The following is a 20,915-nucleotide window of genomic DNA, read 5'->3' on the forward strand; positions in this document are numbered from 1 at the left end:
ATAAATTTCGAATAATAGGGGGCCCAACTCGGATTCCTGTGGTACGCCACTGGACACTGGCTTCCAGTCACTAATGTTGTCTACCTGATACGCTGCAGGAAAGGATGTACCGAGGCATGGTACATTGGGGAAACCATGCAGATGCTACGACAACGGATGAATGAACACCGTTTGACAATCACCAGGCAAGAGTGTTCTCTTCCTGTTGGGGAGCACTTCAGCGGTCACAGACATTCGGCCTCTGATATTCGGGTAAGCGTTCTCCAAGGCGGCCTTCACGAACACAACAGTGCAGAGTCGCTGAGCAGAGACTGATAGCCAGGTTACGCACACATGAGGACGGCCTCAACCGGGATCTTGGGTTCATGTCACACTATCTGTAAGCCCCACAACTTGCCTGAACTTGCAAAATCTCACTGGCTGTCCTGTCTGGAGACAATACACATCTCTTTAACCTGTGCTAAATGCTCTCTCTACTCACATTGTCTGTACCTTTAAGATTTGATTAGCTGTAAAGACTCGCATTCCAATCATTATTCATTATTCTGTAACTTGAGTTTGTGTCTTTATATGCCCTGTTTGCTGTTTGTTAGCAGATCTCCCACTCACCTGATGAAGGAGCAGCGCTCCGAAAGCTAGTGGCGTTTGCTACCAAATAAACCTGTTGGACTTTAACCTGGTGTTGTTAGACTCCTTACTGTTTTTCCAGCCACTCAAGCAGCTTTCTGTCATCACCCTCTGTCTCCTACAACTGAGCCAATTTTGAATCCACTTTATCAAATTATCCTGTATCCCATGTGCATTTACCTTCTTTACAAGTCTCCCATGTGGGACCTTGTCAAAGGCTTTGCTGAAATCCATATGAACTACATCGACCTCACTACCCTCATCTACACACCTGGTCACCTCCTCAAAAAATTCAATCAAATTTGTTAGGCATGACCTCTCTCTGACATAGCCATATTGATTATCCCTGATCAAGCTTTGCCTCTCCAAATGGAGATAAATGCTCTCCTTCTGAAATTTCTCCAGTCAGTCACTCAGTAATTGTAATATTTGGTTTAACATAGAAGCCCCACATTTCCTTTGTATTTCTCACAACATGGTATTAAAATGTAGAAAGAATTTGCATTTATGTAGTGTCTTCTCTCAACTTCTGGATGTCTTAAAGCACTTCACAGCAAATTAAATACTTTTGAACTGTAGTCAGTGTTTTAATGTCCATTTTGTGCACAGTGAGGTCTCACAAACAATAATGAAATAAATTACTGTCATTGGCTTTTGGTGTTGGCTTCAGGATAACTTCCCTGCTCTTCTTCAATAATGCCATGAACTCTTACAATCCAAAAGATAGGACAGACAGGGCTACAGCTCAATTTCTCAACTGAAAGGCGGCACCTTTCACAGTGCAGCACTCCCTTGTCAGCCTAGAGTATGTGAGGTAGTCTCTTTATTGAGACTTGAACGTGTAATCTTCAATAGCTAATGTACTACCACTGAATCAAGGTTGGCACTGATATATAAATTCAGGCATCCAAATATGTCTTGAACAATTCTAAATAATTTTATCACAATCAGAGTTGCTGGGAGATAATTTGATAAAAATATGCAGGCACGCATTTTTAAAAGTTGAAACATCCCCGCCATAGGGACAAATATTTTGTATTTATTCAGTGTTTTAGCATAGTTGTGCCTGTTTAAAATTGAATTCACAATTGATCTATACCCACCAACATTCAACACATCAAGATTATCCAAATTTTCTACTGGTTATAATAATCCCAAAAGTTTGTGGTAGCACTCCACCACCATAAATAAGGAGGAGCTCCTTCCAGTGACCTCCAGCATTGACCCTTCCTTCTCTGCGGTAAAGGGAGTTGGTAACTCCTGCCTGAAGTAGTAGGAGGAGGGAACGGTATATGGGAAGAGGAGGCTATATGTGCAAAAACCAACAGTGGAGCTGCTGAGGAGCCCACAGCACCGATAGACAAAAATAATTATTTCTCTTACCCCACTGCGGTATCCCCACTCTCCCCACCTCTGTTTTGTAACCTGACACTGGACATTTATCAAAAGGCTGACAAAATGTTTCAGTTCCAAATATCTTAACCAGGGCATTGATATGGCCAGATGGATATTTGTCAGAAACGTAACAGCATTACTATGATCTGGAGTCACCCGTAGGGGCGTAGCGACAGATCGTGACATCACATAAACAACATAGATTTTGACAAAATGTTTGAAATGGAAACAAATGTGATGATCAGCCATGATCATAATGAATGATGGAGCATGCTCAAAGGGCCGAATGGCCTACTCCTGCTTCTAGTTTCTATGCTTCTGTGTGATGTGGTGAAAAACTTATGATGTCAAAGGTTTAACCATTTTTTCTTAATCGTGCCCCCGCTCCCCACAATTTTCTTGCTGATGATGGTGACTCCTTTGCTTCTGCTATGTTATTCGGAGGTTTTTTTTTAAACAATTGCCAAGAATCATCCCAAGTTTCAATCCATCAGGAAAATGACAGCAGGCTATCCTATCATAGAAACACCCCAACGGGTATTAATCCAGTCACCACCTGATGTCCATTCTTGTGAACTGGACAGGAACTTAAGATCTGCCTGATTTTCTCCTCACCAACTCATGGTACTAGGACCAATTCACATGTTCCTACTTCCTGAAAGTTTGAGTAGCTAATTGATTCTGGAGTAAGATTGATCCTGGAAACATTAGTGGTTTATATAGCTCAGGAATCACAGAGCTTTGATACATTGTATATTTACAACTGCAATCATGATCTGAAGGACCACAACAGACATTGCAATATTACATGACACCACTTTCTTTATTGTTGTCTAAATTCACACTAATTATTTGTTCGAAGCCAAATCATTTCACTAGAGAGAACTGGAAAACTCAAACACAATTATATATTAAAAACTGAGCAAAGTATAATGTTCCAGAGTGTGAGCAATAGAGGAAGGTGTGTTTCAAATAAATGAAGCTAAAGGACAGAATTCAGTCCCAGTGATGGGGAGCTGGTTGGAAACTAGTGGAGCCCCACGTCACTTTTCTCCGGGAACTTATCGAGCCAGCAGCGAGCCTCCCTTGAGATCAAGGCCCTGAAAGGGTGGGAATCCTGTCCACAAGAGCTGCTGGCCAATGGGAGGCTGGCAGCTCTCCATTGCCAGCAGTCCCAGTGGGAACACTGGCTACTGCCAGTCATACTCCAAGGCCTTCACCAAAAATTATTGCTGAATCACTGGAGATTGCTGAGTGTGGCAGGATGGGTATTGCGGCAATGGGGTTGCCAATGAGGAGTGGAATGGGGGTTGGAGGCAAGCACAGGGGGTTGGCTCTCAGGGCCACCCTCCTTCCCGAAGTTGGTTCCCTCGCTCGGGCACAGCGTGCCAGTGAACATGGGACAATTCCCCCTCCACCGTGAGGCCACTGGCTAACCTGACAGGAAGCCACAGGAGGCATGTGTGAGTCCCATTAAATCCCTGAACCACTGTTGAATTCTAGTAATCTCAGGTAAAATCGGCTCTAAAAGTCAGATTAATGAGCCAAATTAACATCCCACCGCCAGCAGGTGAGATTCCCATGTCGGGCCCTTCCTGCCCCACAAAATTGGAGACAGTTTCCTCAATGTTGGAAGTGAGTATGCCTGCCCAATTCTCCCAGCATTCTCTACCCACCCCCATCATCAAGCCTGGTGGACTCCATTAAACCCTGACCATTGTTTTTGCTTTACATCTTTTGATTTTAAAAAACACAACAATGTCTGTCAGGAGTCCAGTCAGTGCAGATACACCTATACTCAGCAATTACACCTGGCTACACATCATGACTACAGGAATTCCCAGGTACATTAATCATTCAGAACTCTACAATTTCTTCCTAATTATCTCTTGAATAATGCATGGAAACATTTTACCTGTTGTAACTCTGAATTGCTCCTTGAACCGGTTTTGTAAAAGTAGCAGGAAGAGAATCACTTGTTTTCTCAGGAAAGCGGTGATAGTCGGCTGTTCCTTTTGATAGTCCTTTTCTGTTGGAAGGCAAAAGGCAAGTAATGAAAGGAAAGTTATCTACTTCTTGATGTGGCAATTGCAAAAAAGTTCCTTCCTGAAATATCGTGGCTGTTTCAGCAGAGTCTCACTGAAAGACCGGTGGGACAGTTTCAAACACTGATACACCGCAGGGTCTTATCTTCACTGCTTTGTGAGTGGGGGAGGGGGGAATGAAACAAACCTACATGGCCTCATGGCATTATCGCTAGACTACTAATCCAGAAACTCAGCTAATGTTCTGGGGACCAGGGTTCGAATCCTGCCATGGCAGATGGTGGAATTTGAATTCAATAAAAAATATCTGGAATTAAGAATCTACTGATGACCATGAAACCATTGTTGATTGTCGGAAAAAACGATCTGGTTCACTAATGTCCTTTAGGGAAGGAAATCTGCTGTCCTTACCCAGTCTGGCCTACATGTGACTGTAGAGCCAAAGCAATGTGGTTGACTCTCAACTGCCGTCCAAGGGCAACTAAGAATGGACAATAAATGCTGGCCCAGCAAATGAATAAAACATTCATCAAGGTAGACTTCCTTTTGAGTTCCCATTTCTCTGCCCTCAGTCAAACACAGGAATGCCATTGCTGTAGGCATATCTGGTAGTACTTAGCTGATAGCAGCAAAAGATGGGCTCCATCTAGTAGCCCTTATTGATGTCAGTGCCTGGATTCCAAAGACTGATGTGGAGATGCCGGCGTTGGACTGGGTGTGAAACACACGGTGTGGCTTTTGCTACCAAATAAACCTGTTGGACTTTAACCTGGTGTTGTTAAACTTCTTACTGTGTTCCAAAGACTGGGCAGGGGAGAACAAAGAACAAAGAACAGTACAGCACAGGAAACAGGCCCTTCGGCCCTCCAAGCCTGTGCCGCTCCTTGGTCCAACTAGACCAATCGTTTGTATCCCTCCATTCCCAGGCTGCTCATGTGACTATCCAGGTAAGTCTTAAACGATGTCAGCGTGCCTGCCTCCACCACCCTACTTGGCAGCGCATTCCAGGCCCCCACCATCCTCTGTGTAAAAAACGTCCCTCTGATATCTGAGTTATACTTCGCCCCTCTCACCTTGAGCCCGTGACCCCTCGTGATCGTCACCTCCGACCTGGGAAAAAGCTTCCCACTGTTCACCCTATCTATACCCTTCATAATCTTGTACACCTCTATTAGATCTCCCCTCATTCTCCGTCTTTCCAGAGAGAACAACCCCAATTTACCCAATCTCTCCTCATAGCTAAGACCCTCCATACCAGGCAACATCCTGGTAAACCTTCTCTGCACTCTCTCTAACGCCTCCACGTCCTTCTGGTAGTGCGGTGACCAGAACTAGACGCAGTACTCCAAATGTGGCCTAACCAGCGTTCTATACAGCTGCATCATCAGACTCCAGCTTTTATACTCTATACCCCGTCCTATAAAGGCAAGCATACCATATGCCTTCTTCACCACCTTCTCCACCTGTGTTGCCACCTTCAAGGATTTGTGGACTTGCACACCTAGGTCCCTCTGTGTTTCTATACTCCTGATGACTCTGCCATTTATTGTATAACTCCTCCCAACATTATTTCTTCCAAAATGCATCACTTCGCATTTATCCGGATTAAACTCCATCTGCCACCTCTCCGCCCAATTTTCCAGCCTATCTATATCCTGCTGTATTGCCCGACAATGCTCTTCGCTATCCGCAAGTCCAGCCATCTTCGTGTCATCCGCAAACTTGCTGATTACACCAGTTACACCTTCTTCCAAATCATTTATATATATCACAAATAGCAGAGGCCCCAGTACAGAGCCCTGCGGAACATCACTGGTCACAGACCTCCAGCCGGAAAAAGACCCTTCGACCACTACCCTCTGTTTCCTATGGCCAAGCCAGTTCTCCACTCATCTAGCCACTTCTCCTTGTATCCCATGAGCCTTAACCTTCTTAACCAACCTGCCATGTGGGACTTTGTCAAATGCCTTACTGAAATCCATATAGGACATGTTTTGCTACATTTTAAAATAGCCCCCTGAAACAATGGACTGCTGGCAACTCCCCCATCCCCTGGCCTGCCAGCCCACAGTAAAGACACCACAGTTTCACCCCCAAGGACTGGATTTTATGGCCCCTCTGTGGGGTCCATCCCCCAGTGGATGCACTGAGCCATTTCAATCTCCATTCAGTCTGGCAAAACCGTAATATTCCGCAGTAAAATCCTGGCCAAGGAAGCCGAGTTGTAGACACACCTCTCCGAACCCTGCAAGTCTCGGTGAGGGCCAGTGGTGAGGAATATTGAAGGAGATAGGAAATCTCTCCAGTCTTACCTATTAATTCAATCCTCTAGAAATCCCCCTTGTGGCTTTTCACTGCACTGACTCCCTTTTAAGTCAGAATTGGAGATATGATTCAAATGTAGTCTGACCAGTTTAATCACGACTTCCCCTGATTTGCATGCTACAGTTCTGGTGTATAATTCAATATTTTATTGGGCCAATGAGTGTGAAACTTGAAACCAGGCCCTTAAGGTCAAAGTACAATGTTGTCATCAGGCCTGAGAAGCAACAACTCCATTTTGATTTATTATTGTCACATGTATTAGTATACAGTGAATAGTATTGTTTCTTGCGCGCTATAGAAACAAAGCATACTGTACATAGATAAGGAAAGGAGAGGGTGCAGAATGTACTGAGTTTAAAAGACTTAGAATAGAGTTTTAGAGGCATAGCTCGAGAGTAAAGGATAGAATGAAATCGTCATGTTCCAGCACCATCTTGGGCATCCAAAGTCAGTTAGCAGCTCCTGGTAATATTCACCAAGGTCATTTACATTTTTCCCATCCTTTTACCTCCAACTGCAGCAAGACAATTATGGTTGGCATACATGTACCACCCTCACCAGCTCCCTGACTCCCATTCACAACCATCGATTTCACATTTCCCACCATTCATCCCTGCATATTTATCATTCTCTATAATATCTTTCTCCTTCCTTCAGCTTCTCCCATTTCACTTGGGAGTCACCACAATGCTGGTTGATCATCTTTCTCCTTTCCCTTTTTCCTCCTATCAGTCCTCTTCCAATCCCGCTGCATTTAGGTTTCTCACCCGCTGCATCTTTTCATCTGGTCTTAGGCCTTCTTCTTCTCCTGTTTCCTAGCAGTCCCATCTCTATCACTCACCTCACCAAATGTCTTCTCTCACTCTGCAGCAGCTGACCAGGTCATCTCCTTCTCCTCTTAACCACTTTCATTGATGCTTCCGCAATCTGCATTGACCTACTGTTGTGCTGATTCCTGATTTGGTCTTTTCTCATTATTCCACATATCCATCTCAGCAGGGGAGGCAATGGCCTAGTGGTATTATCGCTGGACCATTAATCCAGAAACTCAACTAATATTCCAGGGACCCCAGATTCGAATCCCGCCACGCTATATCTGGAATGAAGAATCTACTGATGGCCACGAAACCATCGTCAGAAAAACCCATTTGGTTCACGAATGCCCTTTATGGAAGGAAATCTGCCGTCCTCACCTGATCTGGCCTATATATGACTCAGGATACACAGCAATGTGGTTGACTCTCAACTGCCCCCTAAAATGGCCAAGCAAGCCACTCAGATCACTTCTCAAGGGCAACTTTGGATGGCCAATAAATGCTGGCCAGCCAGCCATGCCGATGTCCCACGAATGAATTAAAAAAATCATTAGTATCCAATTGCTGCTCTTCAATTCTTGATGCTGCCCATGTTTCTGCACGGTAGAACAAGGCTGGTCTCCCAACTGTCTTCCAGATTCTTCCCTTTAAATTTCAGTCATATTTTTTGATCACACATCTCTCCACTCATCCAATTACTCCAACCAGATCCGTTGCTTAATTTCCATTCTGTACTTCCATCTTCTGCCACCATTGAAACTGGTACTTGAAACTGCCCGCTTTCTCCAGGTTTTCACTCATGCTTACACACTCAATCTGATTATCTTCTCTGAATCTTTGGTCTATTGATCTTCATATCTGTGTCTTCCAGTGCTTTTCTCCAAGTTCTCCAGATACTTGGTCATGTTCTCATCATTCCCACGACTTAACTCAATGCCATCTGCAAACATCATCGACCATGCAATTCCCATCTCACTTGCTCAGTTAGAACATCCATGGCAATAATTCTCTGTAAAAAATGTTGCATTTCTCCTCCTGATACATTTTATACTATTATTCCATCCAGTACAGTTTAGATTCTCTGCAAAATATGTCCCTTGATGTAACCCAGGAAATTTAAATCTCACAACTCTAGTAAGGGCCTGATCTTGGGTTCCTCTTCACTGACTGGCTCCGTGTGCCACAGTGGCTCAAGTATCATGGGCACGTCAACCTTCACCATTCAAAAACAGGGAATGCAAGCTGCACACCCACACACCAAAAAAGTGGTTCACAGAATCACAGATTTGTTATGGCGCAGATGGAGGCCATTTGGCCCATCGTGTCTGTACCGGCTCTCAAAAGAGCATCTGAACCGAGTGCTATTTTCCTGCCTTTTCCCCATACCCCTGCACATTGTTTCTATTTAACTAACCATCTAACGCTCTCTTGAATGCCTCAATTGAATCTACCTCCACCACATTTCCAGGCAGCGCATTCCAGACCCAAACCACCCACTGTGTGAAAAAGCTTTTTCTCACATCATATATGCTTCTTTTGCAAATCACTGTGGCAATTCATTTTGATCCTTTTATGAACAGGAATTTCTCCCTCTAATTTGTGCAGTCCCCTCATGATTTTGAACATCTATCAAATCTCCCTTTAGCCTTCTTCTCTCCAATCTGTCCCTCCCAGTATTTTGTGCATCCAGGTATTTCCTCTTGGTTCCCATACCCTTCCTGAGTTAGTTTAAAGCCCTCCCAACAACACTAGCAAAACACCCTGCAAGGAACTCCGCTCTATTCAGGTTTAACCTGCCCAGCTTGTACAGGTACCAGCTTGCCAGAGCCAGTCCCAGTATCCCAGGAATCTAAAGCCTGCACCTTCTTCCCAGCCACGTGTTCATCTGCATATTTCTGTACTCACTTTCGCGTAACGCTGGGAGTAATCCATAGATTACTACATTTGAGGTTATATTTACTAATCTTCTAAATAGCTCCCTTACAGGACTCCATCCCCCTTCCTATCCAAGTCATCGGTACCAATGTTGACCAAAACCGCTGGCTGTTCACCCTCCCCCAGAAAATTGTCCTATTGCCCGCTCTGTGACATCTTTGACTCTGGCACCTGGGAAGCAATATACCATCCTGGATTCATGTCTACAGCCACAGAAACAACTGTCCATTCCCCTAACTAACAAATCCCCTATCACTATTGCTCTTCCCATCTTCTTCCTCCCCTCTTGTACAGCCAAGTCACTCCTGGTACCACAAACCTGGCTCTGACTGCATTCCTCTGAGGAACCAGCGTCGTCAACAAGCTTCCAAAACAAAAAGTCAATTGGTGAGTGGGACCCCAGCACACTCCTGCACTACCTGCTTCGTTTTCTTGGACTTGATGGCTTGAGCTATAAGGAGAGGCTGGATAGACTGGGACTTTTTCCCCTGGAGCGTAGGAGGCTGAGGGGTGATCTTATAGAGTCTATAAAATAATGAGGGGCATAGATCAGTTAGATAGTCAATATCTTTTCCCAAAGGTGGGGGAGTCTAAAACTAGAGGGCACAGGTTTAAGGTGAGAGGGGAGAGATACGAAAGGGTCCAGAGGGGCAATTTTTTCACACAGAGGGTGGTGAGTGTCTGGAATAAACTGCCAGAGATAGTAGTAGAGGCAGGTACAATTTTGTCTTTTAAAAAGTGCTTAGAGTTACATGGGTAAGATGGGTATGGAGGGATATGGGCCAAACACGGGCAATTGGGACTAGCTTGGGGGTTTAAAAAAAAGGGTGGCATGGACAAGTTGGGCCGAAGGGCCTGTTTCCATGCTATAAACCTGTATAATTCTATGACTCTATGACTGCCTGGTGGCCACCCATTCGCTCTCTACCTCCAGGCCTTTAAGCCACAGTGTGACCATTTCTCTGAACATGCTACTGACATGGCTCCCAGCCTCGCACTTGCACCACAGTCGCTCCAGTCATTGCTCGAGCTCAAGTTTCTGAAGCTCATTGTGCCCAATCCTCTACCCCCAAATCTTCCAAGCTTTCAACCAACCACAAAAGCTACAAAAAAATAACAGAAATAGATAAATGATCAGAGTTGATTTATTTTTGTCAGATAACAAGATGAATTGATAGTTCAAGTGGATTATTTCTAGTTACAATGACAGCTCATATTTGATCAGTTCTGATGATAGTCAGCCGGCGTGCTAAGAATAAAACTGACATAATTACAATGTTCATCTATCAGATTACTCTTTGTTTGAAGAATCAAACAGAAGGGTGGATCTATAAGTAAACAATTTTCTGTCTTTACCTACAACATAGTGAGAAGTGCCGAATGCATGTCTTTTTCTGAAGACCCATAAGAGTTACAATTGGAGGAGTACGCAATCAACGACTTCATGTCAACAAAAGTTTGGTGTGTATCGAGAAAATAATCACATAGGTTAACTTGCAATCAATCGAAAGTAAACAGAGATTAATGAAAGGAAGAGGGCACATTCCCAATGCACCTCTTCAACTGATGTCACCAGAGTACTCCACCAAGGAAGTGAGAGCAATAGAAGACTCTTCACAAAATGAGCCCTGTAACGGAACAGATAATCAAATAGCTCATCTGACGCACAACTAGGAACGCTTCCAGCAGTTACCCCGAGAGTTCCCATCTCCAATGCAGCATATTTTTAAATAGTTTCTACAATCTCTGTTCTTTACACTTCAAAGATTGTGCACGCGGATATTTCTTGGAAAAACATGCTGTTTTGGACCCACATCAACTGAGGTTGAGGAAAAGTAAGAAGCTGATTTGAATTGTGTGTAGAACTTAAAAGAGACACAAAAGTTAAGCCTGAACTCAGTGCTGAGCAAGCTTGGCTTTCAATGGAAGATCACTGGAACAAAACCAGATGCTGCCACATCAAGGCACGGCGTCTTGACAATTCAAAGAATGATTTAAAAATAACAAGGTTTTATAAATCTATTGGCATTTGATTTTGTTTATAGATTGTTTATTAAAGTTGGTGTGAGAAAATTTCATAGCTGATCTGACTGTGGTCTCAACTCCACCTTCTTGTCTGATGTCCATAATTCCTAACTCCTTTGTCTATCAAAAATCTACCCAACTCAGCCTTGAGTAAGTCCAATGACCCCAAGCCTCCACTGCTCTCTTGGGAAGAGAACAGCACAGATTAATGACCTTCTGAAAGGAAAAATAGTCTCCATCTTAAAGGGCAAGCTCTTCATAAGTTCTTAAGATATAGGAAAATTAGGCCATTCGGCCCATCGGGTCTGCTTCACCATTCGATCATGGCTGATATGCTCCTCATCCCCATTTTCCTGCCTTCTCCCCATAACCATTCAACCCATTACCAATTAAAAATCTGTCTAACTCCTCCTTAAATTTACTCACTGTCCCAGCATCCACCGCACTTTGGGGTAGCAAATTCCACAGATTCACAACCCTCTTATTCTTAATGTATCCTCCAGTTTAATAAAAGTTTAATACAAGTTTAATAAAAAATCATATTTGTTACTAGAATCCCTCATTCCTTTGGCTCAAAGCAGACACTCTACCCTGGAGCTACCAATCCAGGGAGCCAGCAGCAGATTGCTGCACTAATATAGAGCTGAACAATGCATTTTAAATAATAATAGCAAAAAGTATATCTTATATCACATATTTTCAAAAATTAAATAATGTTTGCTTTACAAATCAGACAAGTATTCTCCGGTATTTCTGACCACTACAACCCTATGGGAGTTGCTTTGATATGTTTCTGAGCTGCCATAAGATGCAATATAGATGCAAGTCTCTCTCTCTCTTTTAAATAATAAATAAAGTAATATATGTTATAAAGTAATAAAGTTTATTTATTAGTCACAAGTAAGGCTTATATTAACACTGCAATGAAGTTACTGTGAAATTTCCCTAGTCACCACATTCTGGCGCCTGTTCAGGTCAATTTATCTAACCAGCACGTCTTTCAGAATGTGGGAAGAAATCAGAACATCTGGGAGGAAACCCACGCAGACACGGGGAGAACATGCAAACTCCACACAATGACCCAAGCCAGGAATTTAACCCGGGTCCCTGGCACTGTGAAGCAGCAGTGCTACCACTGTGCTACCATGCACTTCACAATAACAGCTTGCATTTAAATAGCACCTTTAACAGAGTAAAGTATTTCATGGAGCGCACAATCATGCTTTTGACTAAATTATTAATTAACATAATGTGAAGAGATATTTTACATGTGTTCGAGGTGAGTTTCCATGGTTACTGATTTGCACTGTGAAGCTAAAGTGGTTTCAGGTCAGAAATACATTTCCCTCTATGCCATCCAACACCAGGTTTGTATTTTACAGAATCTAATATAACGCTTCTTTACTTACCATGGCCTTTGCCTATACAATTTGAAAGTTTGTGCTTAGTGGGATGATATTTGTTCAATCTTTAGCCCATCTATTTCCTGAAACTATAATTCATTTGAAATCAATACGTTATAGTATGGGATGACTATATTGTGCACTAGCTAAGATGAATGCCAGCGTCAGGTTTCTTTTCATACTTTTGGACATGTTGGGGATGATTTTGAATCTGCACTCTCCATCTGCGGGATTGGTGGAGCATGCCCAAAATCCAGTGAGCGCGATTCAGGCCGGCCACTTTCTGAGTTTTGATCTTACCGACCCCTCGCCAATGGAGTGGCGTGAAACATGCTGTGGCACTGCAGAAAGCCCATTTTAATATGTTACATATAATTAGTGAACAGTCTCTCCGGGATCTCCCCCCTCACCGGATATTCAACGGGCGCTGGTGTGACATCATGGTGGTGCCATTTACAACAGGTCTACATAAGCAGGACCTGGCGCTTTCACCTCCGAGGGGAGTCTTGAAGGTGAGTGCTCAGGCAGGCAGCACCCTCCGCAACGTGCACTGCTCAAGGATACAAATAAGTTCGCCTCGGGGCTGGGGGTGAAAGTCCCAGAATCACCGTTTTGGAGAGGGAGTCAGCAGGAGTCACTTGCAGGCCTTCTCTGCCCTTCATGTCGGGGAGCCTCTTGCTTCAAAGGGGTTGTGAAGACTGGTAAGCAGACAATGCTTACCGTGTCCTCCTTTCTGGGTTCCTGTCCATATCATAGCTGAGGATGTGCCCTTCCTTAGCAGGGTTGGCAAGAGGGTGGGAGGGACATAGCACTGCCATTCTCACACTCGGTTAAAGTCCAACAGGTTTATTTGGTAGCAAAAGCCACACAAGCTTTCGTGAAGCCTCACCTGAAGAAGGGGCTTGCAGCTCCGAAAGCTTGTGTGGCTTTTGCTACCAAATAAACCTGTTGGACTTTAACCTGGTGTTGTTAAACTTCTTACTGTGTTTACCCCAGTCCAACGCCGGCATCTCCACATTCTCACACTCCACAGGGGTGAGGCGCAAGCTGAGTGCAATGGTTCCACCAAAGCTTGATGGCATTAATAGACAAGGTGGAGGCTCTGTGTGTGAATGAAGTGAAATCTATTGCCAAAGATCCCAAACAAATGGTCACCTATTTGCAATAGTGCCTACATTCACCCATGCCCGCTAAGTGCCTACGGTTTCTTAATCTGCCTCACCCTCCTATTACATCTAGTGTATCCCCAGCTGAGGTCGAGGTGGCCTGCTGACTTTCATGCCCTTCTGCCTGAGATGGTAATGTTGGTGGCCCTCCCTGGGGAGGCCGGGACCTGGAGGAACCAGGCCTGCTCTTCGGCAGCATGGACGTTGGACTGTTGGCCTCCTTCGTGTCAGGGGCTGGCGGTGTGTCGCTCACAGGGAGTGGGGTGTCAGATGGGCTGGAGATGCCCAGGGTCCGCTGGCTGGAGAGCCCCGGGCCTCATCCCTTTGGGTTCCCGGGGGCCTTTGTGCTCATCTATGGAATGGAGGAGCAGCTGGAGTGAGATCCAGAAGCCCTACCGTCCTCTGTCGCTGACACTCATGGATTCCCACCAGTGGCTGCACCATGCAGTCGAAGCCCTGCACCATGGTACGGACATCTCCTGCCAAGAGTTTACATCCTGCACCAAGGTCCTCACTGCAGATGCCACCCTTGCAGTGTTGGCCTCGATATGCTGCAGTGATGGCACCATCCCCTCGGATAGAAGGCGATGGGGCTCCTCCAATTGGCCTTGTGGTCTGAGGAATGCTGCTGTCATCCCTTCCTGATGCTCATGACTCTGCCTTTGCAGCTCCAGCAGCTGTAGAACAACCATTGGCCTGGGGCTCAGCAGAGTCCTGGGCTCCGGCATCCCTCCGAGCACCGATTTGCTGGGACGTCCCTGTCCCCATCTGCTGTGGATCTTAGCTGTGAGATACTCATCAGTGAGTGACTCAGAAGCCTCTCCACTTATTGGACCCACCGAGGTGTGAATATCTGCACTGATGCTGGGTGTGGGTAACAGCTGTGATGCCTGTTCCATGGTGGGGTTGGAGAAGACTCCTCTACATTACAGGAGTCGGATGGGTCCAGGGGGCACGAGGAAGGTCCAGCTGTTCCGCTAGCCAACCTGCAAGAGAAGGCACATTGCATCAGTGCATTACAGGGGACATGGAGGGAACATTGATAACTCAGTTGAGACTTGTGGAATGACAACATATGTGTTGAGGATTCTCATGTTTCTCTGCTGCCCCCACTTCACCAGCAGTGCTGGCACGCTCTTCCTCCTCCCCGACCAGGTCGAGGGCTCACTCCTCAAAACATGTGAGGGTTCAGAGCTCGGGTATGACTCTAGCTGGCTGTGCCCACTGACACCTGTTGTGGTTGAGTTTGTCCTGCAATGACACAGAGAGGAATAGTGTTGATATTTAAGATGGTGGTGAGGTGTGGCATGCATGGGGCTTGGATGGGAGCTGGAGTGTGAGGAGCATAGCAGCTACTGGGGGAACACGGATTATGGGAGGGATGGGGGGGTGCCTGGTATTGGCAAAGCCCAAGATGACTGAGTGAGAGAAAGGATTGGGTGTGCGAGGGGTATGCAAGAGGGTCCAGTGGGAGACTGGGGGTGGTTCACTTACCCTGGCTGAGTGAAGAGGATCATTCATCTTCTTCCGACACTGCTGCCCCATCTTCTTCTGGAATGCTCTTGGACTGACCAGGGCAGCCACTGCATCTCAGGCGAGGGTGGTGACCCTGCTGGAAGGCCAGCTCCTGGAGTGGGGGTAGAATGTATCTCGCCTCTGCTCCACTCTATTAGCAATAATTTTTATGCCCATGAGTTTCACGCTGTCCTATGTGATGTTCCCTCCTGGATAGAGGGCTCCCTCTCAAAAGTGTTATGCGGGCTTCTTGGCTGCCATCTCCTGCAGTCATTGTGGAACAAGTGCTGGGAGCCGTTTATATGGAGCTCCCCAGTGCTTGCAACAGTTAAGTCATTGCGGGAATCAGAGGGAACATCACATAGGACAGCGTGAAACTCATGGGCATAAAAATTATTGCTAATGAAGCTTAAGATTCGGCCCGAAAACACACTAGTGCTGTTGACGAGAAATACTCCATTCTTCACGCCAGAACCAACACTGCCATTGTTTGGTAAGACTTCACCCATTACGTCTTTACCTAAAAGATTCTAAGCTTTACTGATGCTGCCTGAGCCTCTGAGTGTTTCCAGCATTTTCAATTTTGATTCCAGAAGATCCCAGGTTTGATTCCCACTTTATGCAGCTATCTTAAGCACATTGAGAGTAAGATTGGAAATCTCAGCCATGGTTTCTATTCTTAACAGCATTCATTGATCTCTCAACATGTCCATGGATGCCGAATAAGAACAGAATCAACAAAAATGCTGGAAAATCTCAGTAGGTCTGACAGCATCTGTGGGGAGAGAATAGAGCCAATGTTTTGAGTCTGGATGACCCTTCGGCAGAGCATGTTTCAAGTCATCCAGACTCAAAACATTAGCTCTTTTCTCTCCCCACAGATGCTATCAGACCTGCTGAGATTTTCCAACATTTTCTGTTTTTGTTTCAGATTCCACAGTAATTTGCTTTTATCTGAGGACAGAATCAAGTTCATTGTGATATCTTCCACACTGGAATAGCCAGCTATCACTCATTCCAAAAAGCTACTGGCATCCAGAGCGACAGAAATAGATTGGGGAAGCGGGTGGGGAGCAGGTGAGATATAATTCTTGGGGAGGTTACAGGAATCAGATATTGGAAGATGGTGGAGGGAATTAAAGTCAATGAGAAGGATGTTAAATTTAATATTGGCTTTTGTGTGCCTGATCTGATGCAATTGTAGCTCAGAAGGTCAATCAAATATCTCTCAAACTGCTGAGAACGTGCCACATACCAGCCACCAGTGTGGGCCAGGAAAGTATGAAGCACAGTTCACCTCTCTCCACGTGACATTTCCCTGAATGACTGGTGTAGGTTAGGTACTCATACTTGTTCTGCAGCAGCGAGCTTCAGGCATTAATCCTGTTAGGTGAATTATTATGCAGCAGACGAACGGTAAGTTCATGTAAACAGCCGTAGTTAATGATTGATATTAACTGGTCAAAGTCAAGAAGCACCAAATAATCAAAAGTGAAAACACTGGAAAATCTCAGCAAGTCTGGCAGCATCTCTAAGGAGAGAAAAGAGTTGACGTTTCGAGCCCAGATGACCCTTTGTCAAAGCTGCCAAATAATATCAGACTTAGTGGAATTTACAGTAGTAATAATGCTGCAGCTGTTATTACTTGGTAAAGCACGGTATGGGGCGGCACGGTAGCACAGCTGCTTCACAGCTCCAGGGACCTGGGTTCGATTCCCGGCTTGGGGTCACTGTCTGTGTGGAGTTTGCACATTCTCCTCGTGTCTGCGTGGGTTTCCTCCGGGTGCTCCAGTTTCCTCCCACAGTCCAAAGATGTGCGGGTTAGGTTGATTGGCCATGCTAAAATTGCCCCTTAGTGTCCTGAGATGCGTAGGTTAGAGGGATTAGTGGGTAAATATGTAGGGATATGAGGGTAGGGCCTGGGTGGGATTGTGGTCGGTGCAGACTCGATGGGCCAAATGGCCCCTTTCTGCACTGTAGGGCTTCTATGATTCTACGAAAGCAGGAAGGGAATTCTGGCATTCACACATCTGCAGTTAAATGTGGAAATATGAAATTGCTGTTGGGTTATACTCTGCTACTCCACAATTTGCTTTGCCTTCACAGATAGAATCAAACTTGGCATCAACTTAATGACCTTTTCTGACTGTAAAGATGGTTGAAAAGGCCGGTTCACTCAGGAGTAACTATGCTTTGAACAACACACTAAATTATCACTTTTAATGAACTAATTACTACTGTACTTCTAAAAATTTACAAATGTGGAATCTCATTTCCTCAGAAGAAAATTAAAACGTTGCAGATTTTTTTTAAAACTATTTTAGGAACATTAGAAGTGTGTGGCAAATATAGGCAAGGGGAAACGGTGGCATAGTGGTATTGTCACTGGACTAGTAATCCAGAAACTGAGTAATCCAGGGTAATACTCTGAGAACCCAGGTTTGGATCCCACCACAGTTGGTGGTAAAATTGTAATTCAATAAAAATATAGAATTAGAAGTCTAATGATCATGAAACCATTGTTTATGGTCATAAAAACAATCTGGTTCACTAATGTCCACGAGGGAAGAAAATCACATTAGGTTTAGGGTTAATCTGTCATCTTTACCTTCTCTAGCCTACACGTGACTCCAGATCCACAATAATGTGATTGACTTTTAAAATGCCCTCTGAAATCATAGCATCTCTACAATGCAGGATCGCTCATTAAAGGGGCCATGCTGCCACAGGCAATAGCCAAACACATTTCCTGCAGAATACATTTTGAATTTAATGTCAATTTTGCACATCCATAAGATCTTTGACTTTCCAACACAACAACACCTAAATTATGGTTAGGAAAATGGTAAATATTATTTCAATATGGAAAAATCATTATTCCCACTTAATTTCAAATGATGATCTGTAAATAAACAAAATTGCATTTGCTTCTAAATAAAAATGAAGGTTAATAATGGTAAATGTCGTAAGGATCAATAAATAGGGCAATACAATGAATATAAATATAGCAACACAAATATCTAAAATGGGAGGCTTCTTCTTGAAGATTGCATGTTCTTAATGAAATGAAGAAAGTAATTACATGTCTTATTCACTCTTTTTAACTGTGCCGAAAGGCTAAAAGTAAACAATACCTGCGAATTATGTTTTATTTCTATTTGATCTCAAGGACTAACATTGAATAAATGAGAACCCCGTACCAGAAGTAATAATGATAGGAAAAATATGTTGCATTTTTAGTGACTGGAAGCACAAACCTGCGAACCTTACTAATTCATACTTTATGGACTTTATACAAATAATCCTCTTTGCCCATTCAAAATATCGGAAACAAATAATCTAAAAGACATGCTCCCCCAATGGCATAACCAGAACAAGTTTAATTCTGTGTTGAAAAAAGACACATTAATATTCTGTGCATTGATGCTGTATGCAGACCTATTTTGGGAAATGCATAATGCTTTAACAGGCCTAACAAAGGATCACTAAATTTATCACTTAGTGGACGTAACCTATACTCACCCTATAACAATAAGGCCCAGGTTTCTGTTCAGCCGACCTTCCTTATTGCTGCCCTTATACAGTTGCTGCAGGTTACAGGAAAGACAGGCAAAACTGGGAGGAAACACGGCGCTGGCACCATGCATCAGTCAAGCATTAAATCACAAACCCTTCAGATCAAAGAAGTGTTTCTGAATTCACATCACACAGCACAAAAAGGCAAGTAAGGAGGCAAATATTGCTGCTGTGTCCGATCTGAGGCAGCACGTCCGCGCCTGACAGTCTTCAGTTTTTCAAAAAAAAATGTAGAATGTAGATGAAGCTTCCCCTGATTTGCAAACATCAAATACCCGTGATACCAACATTAGCTCTGCAGAACCATCAGAGTATTGCAATTCCTCATCCGCTGTCCAAACCATGCTGCAGCTGAATTCCTGAGCACATGGGCACTCTGGTCAGAGATGAAACCGTGCTTTACATGTGTCATGAGAAGAGTTGTTTGTTTGCTGGCTGGCACTTGTTCGATTTTTTTGCCATATGGAGCAGAGTGCTTTGCAGTAAGTGACAGCCGCACTATGACTCACAGATACATCAATATAGGATGGAGTTATTTATTTTCAGAGAGACTTTCTCCTCCCACCAGCCTCAGGCAGGCAGCAAACCACAATAACAGCTGCTGTGAACTGCATGGAACTGGTCATCCATGAAACTGTTAACACAGAGTCACAAAGAATTGCAGCAAGCTACTGGCAATTTATATTAGAAAAATGAGCATCAGCCCTTAAAGCAACATTATACCTTTTTTTGGTTCGCGTAATTTAAACTGTTTATTTCATGACTTACATTTTGAATGCAAATCAGCCATTCATAAATCCTACACATGAATCCTCAAAAATAATCCAGTCACCCAGATTATACATTTCAGCAAACTCCTCCTCCTCTGAAACTCAACGTGAAATTCTTCAGTTTATTTCCAGTAAATGTATCACAGATTGAACAGACTATGAAATGGATTACAGATAGTGACAGGTGGTAAAGAGAGGAGCTAGACCCAGAGGGGGAAAATTGGATCCGGCCCAAAAACTGGTGCAGGAATTACGATGCCTGATTAACCCATGCCCATTTGTTACAATTTAAATGTTAGCCAGCATGCTGCCCAGCACAAACCAAGCGGCTGCACACCTCAAGATCATATGAAGCTAGTACCACTTAGAATCAGACTGCATTACTGTAACCAGTGTCTCCTAAAGCGTAGGCACATTCTGGCTGCAGTAGAAGTGACTGAGAAACAATGTTTGGATGGCAGGGAGACAACAAGGAAAACATCACACCTGTTCCACAACAGGTCGCCAATATCGGGACCCTCCCAATAAGTTCCCCATCATGACTCCATCTGCGGTCCACCCTCTCTGCACCCCCTCTCCCCCTGCACACCCCCCATTTGCCGACCACAGCCCCACATGCCCCACTCTGCCGAATACCCCCCTTGCATACTCTCCACTGCAGAGCAACTCCCCTTGCCTTCCCCCACCGCAGAGCTCACCTCCATGCCTCACCCCTTCAGAGCTCCCCTCCTTTTGTTCTCCCTCTCCCACTGAGCTCCCTCCCTGCCTTCCCTACGAGCAGAGCTCCCACACCTCGTCGTCATAGCTCCATCCGCACTCAGGCCCCACCCCCTTGGCACTGCTATGCCTGGTGGGCAGTGCCAGGGTGCCAGGTGGACACTGTCAGGTTGGTAATGCCCGATGGGTGCTACCAGGTCATGCCTCTAACCACCCAAGGGCTTCAATGGCCTCCGAACCCCTGGCGTGGCCATCATGTCTGGTCCCTGTTGGTGGGGACCATGAGTGATTCTCGTTGGCAAGAGGTTTTGCTGCTGAGGGAGGAAACATCTGGGAGGCCAGAAACAGCCGTGCCAGATGCGTTAGTGTCACGTAAATCATGACATTAACATTTAACTCTGCTTCAAGCTCATCCTGGGGCTGAAGCCGATCACATGGACGAAACAGGGCCAGGAAGATGACTTTCAGCTCATGACCAGTTCACACCTGGTGCAAAAGCCTCACGTGCTTTCTTCTTGGCTCAGTGCCAATCGCCTAGGGTAGTGGGCTGGAAAGATCGCACCCCAAGTCTATTTTCCCGAAGGAACCCTGTACTTTGCCT

The 20,915-nt window shown here is 44.7% G+C and overlaps 1 protein-coding gene across 2 annotated transcripts in view; it reads right to left on the reverse strand.

Annotated features, from left to right (window-relative positions):
* The window catches only part of fam149a (family with sequence similarity 149 member A), a 118,750-nt gene that overhangs the window by 48,561 nt on the left and 49,274 nt on the right, over nt 1–20,915 (reverse strand). Inside the window, exons 1-2 of one of the 2 annotated variants that reach the window (XM_078218040.1) lie at nt 18,774–19,301; nt 3,938–4,051 (exon numbers count right to left, since the gene is read on the reverse strand). In XM_078218040.1, coding sequence (XP_078074166.1) covers nt 3,938–4,051; nt 18,774–18,898 — 239 coding nt within the window. In that variant the 5' untranslated portion in view covers nt 18,899–19,301. Of the gene's footprint in view, nt 1–3,937; nt 4,052–18,773; nt 19,302–20,915 lie in introns of those variants that run through there. The other variant, XM_078218029.1, reaches the window with a different exon arrangement.

This window comes from Mustelus asterias, chromosome 1 (genome assembly GCF_964213995.1).
Source record: "Mustelus asterias chromosome 1, sMusAst1.hap1.1, whole genome shotgun sequence".
Classification (NCBI taxonomy): Eukaryota; Metazoa; Chordata; class Chondrichthyes; order Carcharhiniformes; family Triakidae; genus Mustelus; species Mustelus asterias.